Consider the following 13,398-nt stretch of genomic DNA (forward strand, 5'->3'; position numbering starts at 1 on the left):
CAATCCAATATAACTGGGGCAAAAATTTTAATTTTAGGAGCGTCAGCCCCGACCCATTAGCCAGAAATCCCGACTTCTGACTCGAAGATTGAGTCATTCTAAAGAAAACCAGTGGGGAATGTAATAGCCCGCTGAAATGTGAAAGGGTTAAAGAATAATTAAAACCTGAAACTGGACAAAGGAAGTCCATAACTTAGGCCTAGTTTCTGGAACCCCTAACCACACTCTGTTAATCATGAAACTTGTAACAATGAGCTCATACGTTAACTGCCAATTTTAGCCTGTGTAACCCTGCTTGCTTGCGTGGCATGAAAAATAATCAATTGTATATAAGCTGAAAATTACTATTTGGCCATCGCCCATGGGAACACCGACTGTTGTCCATGGGAACATAGGCGGTCACCCATAGGAACATAACATTCTGACACAAGCTTTCTGCTTCTGTACTTCCCGCTTGCACACCTGGCCAGTGGGTTGACAGGTAGTGAATAGGAGAAAGATGGACCTTTGTGTTTAAGACAGAATGAGGAATGGGATTTGGGGCTTAAAAACCTTGTGTCTTGGCATTTCGTGGCTGCTCCTTTGCAAGGACAGCCGCCGGCTAATAAACTGTCTCCTGGTTAAGAGCACTCAAGTTGGGTCTGGTTATTCTGGACACAACAGCATAACCTGGGACTGTCCCAAGAAAATCAGGTCATGTGTGGACCCTACAGATGGGGTCACTGTAGTTGGTGTCAGAGCCCTGAGGTTAAGATAATAACCCGAGTCCTAGCCCTGCTGCTCCAACTCTCCATGGCCAGAAATGCTGGGGACCTGAGTGGATCACAGCAGGAGCCATTTATACCCTTTCTGCTGTTAGACACATCCCTCCTCAGGGAAAATAACACCCAGACCCAAGGCCTGCCTAGGGTCCGGGGATAGGAGACACTCAAGGGTGGGGATGGGGAAGAAGTTAACTGCTATTTTTTTTTTTTTTGGTTTATACTACCTACATATTAAATAGGTCTCCATTTTTTAAATGTCTGATAGAAACAGCTTAATTTAGTCAAAATATTTAGGTCACCTAGAAGAATGATGTATAAACTGATGTAGAAACTATCTGACAAAAACTTTTAAGAGTAATTCTAAGCTTAGCTTAAAAATAACCCTGAATTTATGAAGGAAAAAAAAAACAACAACAAAAACTAACAACAACAAAAACACCTTTCTGCAATGTTTCCAGCAAGTTGAGAGACCTCATTCATGTTCCATCCAGACTACTTCTCCCAGCTCATTACTGCATATAAAATTCTACGAGTAAAAGTTTTCTGAATTATCAAATGTTCTAGTTACCAGTAAAGGGCATTTTAATGTGTTTTTTACAACTCAAAGGGAACTTCAGAATCTCACCATGCTGTAGAATTTTGCAACTAACTATATATGTCACTGGAAGAGACTTTTCATCTCTTCTGGGAAAGTCTGACCTTTTTATGATTTGGCTTTACTTTAGGTGCATAAGTTACCTCATTACTGTATGGAGGGTTGGAGCAGCAACATCTCCTAAATGAACTAATATTACTGATTAGACTGGCATGCCCAAAACAACAAATATATACATCACATTAACGTGTTCTTTTTAAAGATGTGCATGTGCACTCAGAGGCCCAGAAAATGTTAGAGGAAATAGAAAAAAGACCACACAGTCTAACTCTGCCATTTAAGGGGAGAGGAAGGTGCAAAGGTTCGATGAGAAGACTCAGCTGAGTCACACAGCAGGGACGTGTCCAAGTTAGGACCAGCCTTCACATCCACTAGCTCGTAGCCAACATTATTGCCATTCGGCTCCATGCCTGAGGGATTAACTCTTCTTTGCAAGGTATTGTTTTCTCATTTTTTCATCTGAAAATTATATCCTTCAGTAATAATACTGGGTAATGTGGGCTTGCCCAAGTTCAATTGAATATATTTCTCAAGAATGACAAGTGAATACCAATAGGAGGAACCACTGTCCCTAAACTCTGCAATTATAAGGGATGCTATAGACAAAAGTTACTTCAGAAATAGACCACTGGTGACTAAGAGTATCAATGTTGAAGGAACTTACTTGATAGCGGCTTGTAGCTTCTCACACAGAACAGTGAGCACAGAGACCAGGTCGTCACAGAGAGCCTCTACTGTCGACCCTTCAAACAGAGGAGGTTACAGGCATTAGACGTAGGCGGGGGCACTGGAAATGCCCTAAACAGTCCTTCCCATCCTCCATTTTCAATGTTTTCAGGACTGTAAAGATGACTTTCAGATGCCAAGCCTTTCTTAGGCCACCAAAATGATCACAGAAAAGAATTAAATATAATAATTCCTTTCTATAGTAAAACACTCAAAATATAGTCCAGAAAGAAGATAATAGATTGCTTTCACACTTAATGAAAGGGAATCTGGTTAATTTAAAAAACAAGACAATTGACAATGATTTTCTCAATATTTAGGCCAGTAGACTATACACGTTTCCCTTATTCTGACCTCTTGATTTTCTGGGGCTTCTGTGCAGATTTGAGTTGTAGCCCAAAGAAATAAAATATGGCAGCATGGAAGAAAGGTGTGGCCTTCCAAACTAAGAAGCTAGAGAAAGAGGGCCAACGATTTGGTCACCACCTTCACCCACTTTAACTATCTGTCCAGCATCCTCAGGGCATATGATCTGAACGGAGCAATAGCAAATGTCAGGGAAAAAAGTTTTCCTTCTAAACAGTTTATGCTCATTTCCAGAAAGTAGCAAAATACTCCCCCGGGGAGTGTATTGGAACACAGCTGACATTTGCAATCTCTCAAGTGCTGGTCCACAACCTGCTGACTGCATGAGCTTGGGTAAGCTTCAGTTCTACCTTTGGCAAAATGAGATAATACCAATTTCACAAAATTGTTGGGCCAAATAAAGCAACAAGTGAAAGCATTTATATTTTAATAAAAACCTGTAAAGATCTATATAAATGTGGCTAAATTATTTGATGAATGTATAAATAATTGAATGACCATGAGGTAAAGGAAGGAGAAAAAATAAAAGTAAATTTAGAAGAGGGTATGTGAAAGATGGCTAATCTTCAGAATTTATGATCTTGAATGCAGGAAAAAAAAAATGAGAAATGGTACAATGATAAAACATAGCTTAATAATAAAACCCATAAGTAGTCCTTAAACTTAATTTTAGATAAATTTCAAATGAGTCCATCAATTTTTTACTAATATATATTTTTAAGATGTATCTTTGACCAAGATCTTTTTTTTTTTTTTTTCTGATGGTAGGGGTTTATAAAATCATTCTACGTTAAAGTGAAGATTTTATGGGAACTGCCGTTGCCAAACGAGAGGAACAGACAGGTAGCAAATGTTGGAACATATCATTGGGAGCTTCAAAAGGAGAAAAGAAGCCATAGAACTTTCTGGACAACAGCCCAAGAACATAGCAAGATGCAACTAAAATAATATATTCAAGTAATGCTTTAGAAAGTGACTTAGAGCATTCTTTCTTATTTCTTTCATTTACTCTTTTACTCCTCATTATGGCAGTTTGGCTGCTTCTCTCTCCCTTTCAATCCCCCTTTTATATCTCTTCTCTACTCCATGCCTTTTTCCCTGTTAGTAATTAGCAAAAATATCAAAGAAAGGCAGATTTTTCCAATATGCTTTAAATTACTGAATAAAATCTGAAAAACTTAAATATCAATTTTTAATCAGGTAGTTTGAATTTTCCATATCTTTCAGAAAACACTACCAAATATTTTTTTTTAAATAATTACATTGCTTGTCAATTATATGTGGACCTCTATTTTTTCTTTTCTTGTGGGTCAGAATGAAAGTTTCTGACCTTGATTTCTGTCCTTCTGTAAAATTCCCTGTGAGATGACTCATTTTTCATATCGAAAAGTTGGTGCTTCACAAACGTAATTTGGGTGCAATAGCACTTCATATCAAACAGGTTTTTCCGACCCTCTATCCAATTCTCATTTTAACAATTAATAAACCTGACTTCACAAAGAGTAAAGTAACTAAAAACAAAAAACAAAAAACAAAAAACCAGCCTCCAACAAGATCTGTGAGGAGTTAGTTTCCCTTACACAGTTGGAACAGGAATAAATGTGTTTGGCATAAAGAGTGTAGGAAAGAGGAAGACAACCGCTGGTTAAATCATACCATGTAAGGCAAAGCTAAGCAGAAACTCCAAGGAGAGTAGAAAACCACCCTGAGACCAACCACGTATCTCAACATCCCTAACACCATACACATAGGAGGCATTCTTATACCTGCTTTGTAAAGTGAACTAGTAAAAATCAAATCCAATACCTTGATTCCTGAATTCCTGCGGGATATCCGGGTTTTCAATTATCTAGTAAGGGAGACACACACAGGACAATTAGGAGATTCAGGCAAGAAAATTTTTGACTCTTAGACAATGGAAAATTCTAGGACACTAAACACCATTTTGAGTACTCTGGGCTCAGCTAACTGACCTAAACACACTCTTCAGGTCTTGATAACATTTCAAGACTATGAAAAGACGATGATGTCTGGAACTGAACTTAGCAGTTCCCAAAATGCATTTAAACAAAACATAATTCATTTAAGAGTTCACAAACTTCAGGGGAGTTTAAGCCCCAGGGTGCTGACTTTCTGATCCCAGAGTGCTGACTTATGATCTGGGGCAATACCTACACCCAAGGTGAGTTACCCTTGCACAGATAACATTTTGTCCCAAGGTCAAAGACTACACTTTGATCGCAACTAATGAATACAAACTCTTAGTCTTAGAAGGATCAGGTTTCTGGACTTCAAAATACAGGTCCAAAGATGACTGCTGGTCAGAAGCATCAGCTTCCTATTTGTTGGGGGAGCGTATTAACTTCCGACTGTCTGACCAGACCAACCCACTCTAGGCTCTGGCTTGGTAGATCTAGAACTATCAGAGTAAAGACAGAATGATGAGGGAAGAAAGCATAGGAAGGGAAAGATATTTACTAACAGTTAGACTTACTTCTCATTGCAGAGAAAATTCAGTGACTACTGAGCAGAGAATAGGAAGGAGGCTCTTTAGTCTCCCTACCTTTTAGCACTGGGAGATCATAAAATGGCATTTTCAAGCTAATCAACTACCAGACACAGAAAGCATCCCACGGTACTGTTTTTGTTTTGTTTTTACCTTGTTATAGGCACATATTTCTACTATTCTGTGTTCACTAATTTACAAGTTCAGCTGTTTCGACTGCAACCTTTGTGAAATGGCATGTCAGTGCCCACAGCTCAGCACATGGCTAAATACAAGTTTAGAACATTTCCCGGAGAAAATACTTCTGAGTCATTTTTAGGGGCAGGAGAACCACCACTACCTATCCCCGCTAACACACAGCATTATTTCTTTTTGAAATGAGTAAATTGCAATGTAACAATAGCATCTGTAATTTAAATAATAATAAAGCTGGATAGTAACTCAGGGTTTGAGGATACAAAATTGAATTGTATAATGTGTATTGGGAGTCAGAGTGGGGTACGGATAGAGTGGGGTACAGATAGACATTAGGTTGAAGATACATTTCATGTTAACACTTTTGGCACTCTAGATTTTCTTCCTGTTGTATTTAAGTCTTCCTAATTCTGAGATGGCCTATAACGTCTTTCTAGTGATGGGTCACGCCACACTCTGCACACATCTTCCCCAGGTAATGCTAAGTGTCCCAGGGAAGAACACACAGCTCCCTTAGATAGAACCTCACCATTCCTACGGAACATTCTTCTTTAACAGTTTTTTAAAAATAACCATTCTTAGGAGGCAAAACTTAACCCTCCCTCTAGTAGACGTCACAAATGCTGCAAATATTAGCATACTGAGAACTGTGTTTTTCTGGGACGTGGAAACAACTCCAGGGACCTCATAATAGAAAGAAAATAACAAGAAACATTAATCTTCTACCTAATTTGGGATCTTGCCTCTGGGTGGGGTGAGTCCAGATGGTTGCTGATGAGCAGGACCAGAAGGTTGGTTAGCTGCACAGTACAGAGGCTGATAACCCTTTGGTTTTATCTAGATCTCTACAACTACGCCTGTTACCATTCTCACACAGGAGCAACATGAGCTAGAAGGCTGAGTCATTTTACTTGAAACCTAATACTCTCCTACTTATAATTAAAAAAATAAGATTAAATGACTAATATGACTGAAATCACTTTGAAACTACAAAGTTTCATTTAAATGTTTCATTCTAAAACATTAAAATATCATTACTATTATAGTATTTCATCATGTTACTATTTAACAAGGATGGATTATGATTATATTAGTGTAAGGATTCTCAACATCTTAGGTTTATTTCCGTTAAAAATACAATAGACTAGCGGTTCCCAGAGGGTGGGGGGAGGGGAGGGAGACACACATGGGGTAAAAGGGGTCAACTATGTGGTGAGAGAAAAAAATCTAACTATGGGCGGTAAATACACAATGCAATATATATATATACATACACACACATACATACATACATACATATGTATGTATGTATGTATGTATGTATGTATGTACTTATATACTTTACTGTTGAATTGTACACCTGAAACTTACTAGATTTTGTTAACCAATGCCACCACAATATAAATAAATAAATAAATAAATAAAATTTTTTCTCTTAATGTGTTCTATTTATAGATTTGAATTTCTTTTAAGCTATTATTGCCAAATCACCACATTCAAAATGCTAGCATAAATGAAATAATTTTAACAAAGAGTAAGCTAATAAAAATATCTCAAATTAAAACAATTACTTTTGAAATAGAAAGTATTTGGGCTTTGGATACAGCAAACACAAAAAGAAAAAAAAGTCATTTTTTTAAATTCGTTTATTTTTATTTTTATTTTTTAACACTGACTGTCCCAGTTCATATTAATAACTTGGGCTGAGAGTCAGTTAGGAGACCAGGCGTTTAGTTTTGGCTCTTTCACTGACAGGCTCATTAATTTTAGATTTCGATTTTACTTCATTTTCCTCATCTGTTTTATGAAGAATAAACAAATTTGACCAGATAATCTCAAAGGTTCCACTTAATGTTAGGATTTTCTAAAAATTAGATAATTATGAAATTAAAAATTAGAAATATTTGAAGTTAAACATGAATTCTTAATTTCTACAAACTTAATTTCTGAGAAATTTCAGACTGCCATGAGATTTCATATCCTAAAAAATAACTAATGAAATATTCATTTTGGAATACTTCTTGCAGACTTTAAAAGAATTTTAATCTGAATTATAACGAAGTTTTTTTAATACCAGTTTTGAAAAGGAATCATCTCATTAACATTTCCAGAAAATAATTTATACAAGAGGCCAATTACATTTACATTTTCCCCAGGAACACTCATTTTAGATAATCTGTTTGAGTTTAGAGCAAAAAGCTCCAGTCGGCTTTGATGACAGAAAGAAGACAAATTCATCTTTATTTACCCAGCTTTACCTTCTGCCACAATCTTTTAGTTAACACAGAGAAATACATATACCAAACCTCAAAGTATGTAACTGCTATTAATTTTGTATTCACTTCTGGTATTTGTTAATGTGTCACAACACTTTTATATGAACTTTTTTGAGCCAAGAAGTTTTTAAGCAATTACTTAAAACGTGAATTTTAAAATAATGCCCCAAAACTAACGAACAGTAAGAAAAAACAACTCTGAAAGCTTTGGAGTGAAACAGGCAAATACATATTTAAAGAGTTTAACTTTCAAACCAAGCCAGCCCTTGCTCGTGTTTCAGTAGGGAGCAGCCCTGGCAGGGGATGGGGAGACATGTACGATGTGGGACACACAGCATGCAGTTACACAGAGACGTGGATGGGCAAGACTGAAGAATGTGTGGATACCGCAAGGCTCACCGTATTCTCCTGCCTTTGTCGTAACTGTAAAGTCAAGTCACTCAGCATTTGACTGAGAGTTGCTCGCACAGCAGTGTTTATACTACGCTGGTGACAGCTACATATGTATGTCTCAGTGCACACCTGGTAAAGAAATAAGAGCAACACACACGCTCTGTAAATATCAGTTCATGACCAACATGCTTTGGGACTAATTGGAAAGGATATTAAATCCTTCTTAAAAAGAAAGTCAGCCTGATTTAGGACTAGTTATCAATGAGTCCTACAGATATTTAAAATCCCTGGGAAGTTGCTTTTAAGTATGTACGAAAAGAAGTATCTCCCTAAAGGTTATCACTCTCTGAAGCTTATTCTTCTGAGCATCATAGGAGAATACAAACTGGTGATTTTCAGATGTGCCAAATAACACTATCTAAAATAAATTCAGTTGGCTGGAAATTAATCAGAAAAAGCTCCCTCCATGGCATAATAGGAACAGACTGATTAACTCTTGAGTTATGAAGAGTAGAGAAAGGGTTAGTGAAACCTTTTCTCCTGTTTTATAAAGATGTTTGACCTTGGATTAACTCTCTCTCGCTGTTCTTCTTGAAACTTGATAAAGGTGGATGTCAGTTGTGTTACTAGGCAGCATGGCTGATGGTAAAATGTCCCCTGATTACTAAGCTGCATCTTAATTGGGGAAACTGTGAATTAACCATAAAAACCTGGCCACTTTTTTCTCTCCATAAAGTATATTATCTTTTCCATTTTACCAAGCACATTCCGACCCACAAAAAGAAAAAGAAGGGATTGAATGTACCTAATTTTTCTAGGAATACTCCAAGATTATCTACAATGAAAATACAGGGTTCTCACCTAAATGGCAAATTTAATTTGATGATTGATAATTGAGATGGAAGAGAGACTAAATGTTAACCTTTGTTGTGCTACTGCTTAAGCTAGAGTTTTCTGCCAGGCTTCACTATAATAACCTTTTTGGTAAAATTAATGAGGTAAAAGTAAATATTTTTTAACGGTTTAATTTATCTCCTACTGAATGTTTAATATTCCAAATGAGCATTTAAAACTCAAAAGTATATTTGGAAATTGGCTTAGATTAATTCATTTTATGTGGGGAAAAAAAGCAAGTTCCAAAATATTTATTTTTCAAACTGCCATTTAGGACATATTCATTTTCAATTCATTTTCTCAAATGATCATAGATTATAGTGTACTTGGAGGTAAAATTTAAACATACTTAGAAAAAAGGAGTTTTAATTCTGAAAGGCCTTTACTTTTGCATGTGATAAAATGATTTAAAAGCCTCGAAAATACATCTCAATGGGTGCGGTGTATCACTTTGATGAAACCAAATTCTCTACAGTGTAATTAGGGACTCTAGTACTTACTTCAGAATTTAAGTTTTCTTTAAATCTTACATTCTCCCAGGAAATCTTAATAACCATTGACTTTCAGATCTCTGAGCTTAAAATTCAGGAGGAATTTGAAGTCTTAGAGGCATTAAAGATGAAACAGTAGCCATTTGAGAGTGGAACTACACACGTTAATATAAATACAATTCTGTTGAACACTCATTCCCGCTATCAAATCTTTCTTTAAAAATTATATCAGTCACTTTAAACTCATGAAAGAAAGCACACACGAGAACTAGATTTTAAGTAACAAAAATAGTGCTTTATACAGACAACAACTTTCCAAATACCAGATGTATTTCTTTGATTTTTAATGTCACTACTGTTTTTAGTGCTTATAGGTATAACAGTGGAAATGATTTATTTCAGGAGGCATTTTATAAAGGGAAAAGATAAGCATGTTTACTTTTTTTTTTAAAGGATCAATCTAAGAAGCTCATTCTGCCAAAGTTAGGAGTATAAATACTGCATGTGAATAAAAGATATTTTTTTAAATATAAAAATCTGATAATATTGCTATCTTTAGGTACCCAGAAAGAAATGCTTTTCAGCTATCCTGACATCTTCTAAAGAAAAGTTTCTTACACTTTCTGTAGTAATAATAAATCAGTAAAATGATAAGGCTCACGGAACTAGGGTTTCTATGATAAATCTGATCACTATATTAAAGGCCAATGATTTTTCACTTAGTAAATGTTTTTCTTTTTTTCTACTTTGGAACAGTGCTAAAATGAGCACATTGAATCAGAGAAGTTAAGAGAATACCAAGTCCAAATGCAGGCTGAGTTTCTGGCAAAGGGCTCATCAATTTCTTCTTTTTGTATCTCTGGTGTCACTTCTACTTCCCATGCCCTTTGCTTTCATAGAGTAGAATTGATACTTAAAAAGCCTCAGTCCTACACCTCTACCAGAGGCCCAAAGGACCAAGTCAAATACCTTGTGAAAAGTTACAGGTCCCTGATCGCCAGGGAACACACGAAGACACAAGGCAGTGAGGAGTTTCGTAATGGACATTTTAATCATTTCATGCATTTGTGGACATCCAGCTTTACGGCATGCTAAACACAACTGAGAGTGAAAACATAAATCGTTAGTGAAACAAAATAAACCCCACAGTAGAAGGAAAAACAACAATAAAAACACAAGTCTGCAAGCCAAACATAGCAATAAAAGTTTTATATCACTTAGAAAGTAGACTGAAAAATAACAGTACTAGGTTAAACCCAGGGTGGATTCACTATTATTAAATATGAAGCAGCAGAGTGGACTGTAGAGGATAATTCAATATTGGCCAAAGTGATGAATTTTAAAGAAGTTTCCACAATAGAAATTTGTTTAGCTTTGCAAAATACGTATGACCTTCACTTTGTAGAATTGTGCATTTACCTTCTCTGTCCTATCTGAACGGGGTTAGTGTCACAGCTTTGTCAAAACAATGTGTGCTACTGAGTAATGAGTTCCATAAAGAGAAGAGCTAGTATGCTTCCAATTGGAAAATTTTTATGGAGATAAAAAATAGAAAGGATCAGAAATTACTATAAGAAATCAGAAGAGCTGCCTTTTATATAGGGAAGATGAATGTTTGTTGATCACATTATAACCAAAGAAAATTTTGATTAACACTACAAGTCTAAACTGTGTTGAATCATGATGACAACTCAGTAGCCAGGCTAGTTCCAGGTGAACAGCAGTAACAGGTGGGTATGTGACAGAAAGTGCCTCATCAAATAGGTCTTTTTGATGCAAACACACATGCACACACACAGGGTGATTTAGAGTTATTTTATTATTTCTAAGAACTTTGTGTATAAGTAAGTCTGATCATCATGCTTAGGTAGAAAAATCTGCTGGTTTTTCTTTTGGATCCAACTATAAAGTAAAATTCTTAAAGTGCTCAGGAATACATGGACAATTCTGATTGTCACTTCCCTCTTCCTCTTCCATATTCTTTTTGGCTTCACTAACATATTAAGACACCTCAACCCACCAATTTTTGTACCTTCTCAGGCAGAGCCTTCTGCTTGGTCTACACAGGGTCTACTGAACTCTAGCTTTTGTCCTCTGACCTAGCTTAAAATGAAGTAGAGAGGATCTTTGCATTGTTCTATGTGTCTTCTATTTCCAAATAAGTTCTTCAAGAGGCAGGCAAGTCAGAGGTTAAAGGAGAGCACAGAAATTCCTTGCAAAAGGACTGGTTTGCTCAAAGCCCATCCGGAAGTAGGTAGCCAAAGAATAGACTCAGAGGGGTCAAACAAGAAACAGTAAAATACTGGCCCACAAAGAACAAATGAAAGGGTCTCTATAAGGAAAAGTGGAGAAAGAAGCTCCTTAGAATGGGATTTCCTTCCTTGGCTGGTACGAGACAATGGTCTGGGTTCCTTTGTCCACTTCTCTTGACTGGATATGAGTTTACTTCTCCCAGTCTTACAGAGAACGTACCCGATGAGATACTTCCAAGATAAATGGATCAGGTCATCTGTATACTTTTCTTCTGGATTATATCTGGACACTGTCTGGCCCTTAATTGCACAATATTTTATTTGAGGTATGTCTCAGAAACAATGCACCATGTTAGACTAAAATAAAAGTAAGAGTGACCATTTCAAACATTACAAGTCAGCTCAATTAAAAAAAAAGAAAACTTTAGTGACATTTAGAATTAATAATTCAGAATCTTTGATGGCAGGTCTTGAGCCTCAACACTTTTTAAGCTCCCTAGAGTTAACAAGTGGAACTAAATTCCAGATACTTTGATGGTAACAAAATGCTCGGAAAAGATAAACTAAGTATCAACATGTAAAGATACTCAAGAAAGTGGCATATGCCTAATGGTCACTTTAATCTGTGGTCACAAAAAAAGTGAAATTCATCAATACTTCTGCGTCCCATGTAAAACACCATACAGCCATTATCTAACTAAATGCCTCGGTAAAAGTCTAAGGTGGGTAAGACTCCTAAGAATTTCAGTCGGTTGCCAGTATTATTGTGGCAAGAATTCTACTGACGTTTCCTAAAATGGAGGTTACCAGGAAGCAATATAGCACAGTGGTCCACAGCATATAGTTGACCTTATCAAAAGTCTGGATTTCAATGTCTAGCTATAGAAACTTGGGAAAATGAACCTCCCTTTCCTTGGGATTCTTTAGCTAGCTAGATTATGGTAAAGGTGAAAAGAGAATGTGTGTAAAATGCTACTTATTGACATGCCCTAGGGACTTAGCCGCTAGTAGCTACTATTATTAACCAGTGTTTTGGAATTGAGGGATGGATGGATAGATGAAAGAGGGAGGTCTCTGAAAGTAAGAAACTTAAAGAATAAAACAAGGGTCTTTGAGACAGACTTTGCTTGAACTGGACAGCATGCTACAGATCAAAGACTAGAAGTTTCTCATGAGTCAATAAGATCAAACTAGAAAATACACATTTATGAACCAGGCTTTTGCACCATGGGAAAATCCCATAAAGGACCCTCAGCAGGCATGAGACTATGCCCCAAGTCTTTCTAATGGAACAATATCATTAACCATTTTCAAATTAGCTTCGTAGAGCTTCTGGCTAGGGCACCACCTCTTCCTTAACCCCAAGACCAGGGCAATTTTTATTCTTACAGCTTTTCCTATATTAAAGTAACTAACTTTGGAAAATTCGACATATCTAATAAATTTGGGTGTCATAGAAGTTGAAATCTTGGGCCCAACTTTCAACCAATGAAGAGAAAAATGATCTATCCATATGGAGTTTTAGTAATGATAATTCGTAAGCTTGAACAGAAAGAAAACATGTTGGATATTTCCTAATTGTCTATTTCTAAATTTGGTGATATTTCTTATTCCTCCTGTATCATGGAAGACCCTGTACTGAAAAACTTTCATTACTGCAGTTTAATTAAGCAAGTTAAGTTAGACACACAAATGAAGGCTACCCTAGTATTTACATTTTAAATGCTTAATGATCCTTTTATAGTTTTAGCAGTACCTTGGGGAAACAGCCTCATTTTTCATACTTAAGTACACATCCCATTTCCTGATCAACAGGTTTCAAGGTAAGCATTATTCTTGAGTAACAGTCAATGTAGACCAGAGTACGAAAGACCAGAATG

The 13,398-nt window shown here is 36.4% G+C and overlaps 1 protein-coding gene across 1 annotated transcript in view; it reads right to left on the bottom strand.

Annotated features, from left to right (window-relative positions):
• Positions 1-1,916: 1,916 nt before the first annotated feature.
• LOC120615822 (brefeldin A-inhibited guanine nucleotide-exchange protein 3-like) overlaps positions 1,917-13,398 on the bottom strand; it is a 72,639-nt gene continuing 61,157 nt past the window's right edge. The window contains exons 7-9 of the mRNA XM_039879070.1: positions 7,888-8,010; positions 4,318-4,360; positions 1,917-2,162 (exon numbers count right to left, since the gene is read on the bottom strand). Coding sequence (XP_039735004.1) covers positions 2,080-2,162; positions 4,318-4,360; positions 7,888-8,010 — 249 coding nt within the window. The 3' untranslated portion in view covers positions 1,917-2,079. The remainder of the gene's footprint in view (positions 2,163-4,317; positions 4,361-7,887; positions 8,011-13,398) is intronic.

The sequence above is a fragment of the Pteropus medius genome, unplaced genomic scaffold (genome assembly GCF_902729225.1).
Source record: "Pteropus medius unplaced genomic scaffold, Ma_sr-lr_union100, whole genome shotgun sequence".
In the NCBI taxonomy this organism is placed as follows: Eukaryota; Metazoa; Chordata; class Mammalia; order Chiroptera; family Pteropodidae; genus Pteropus; species Pteropus medius.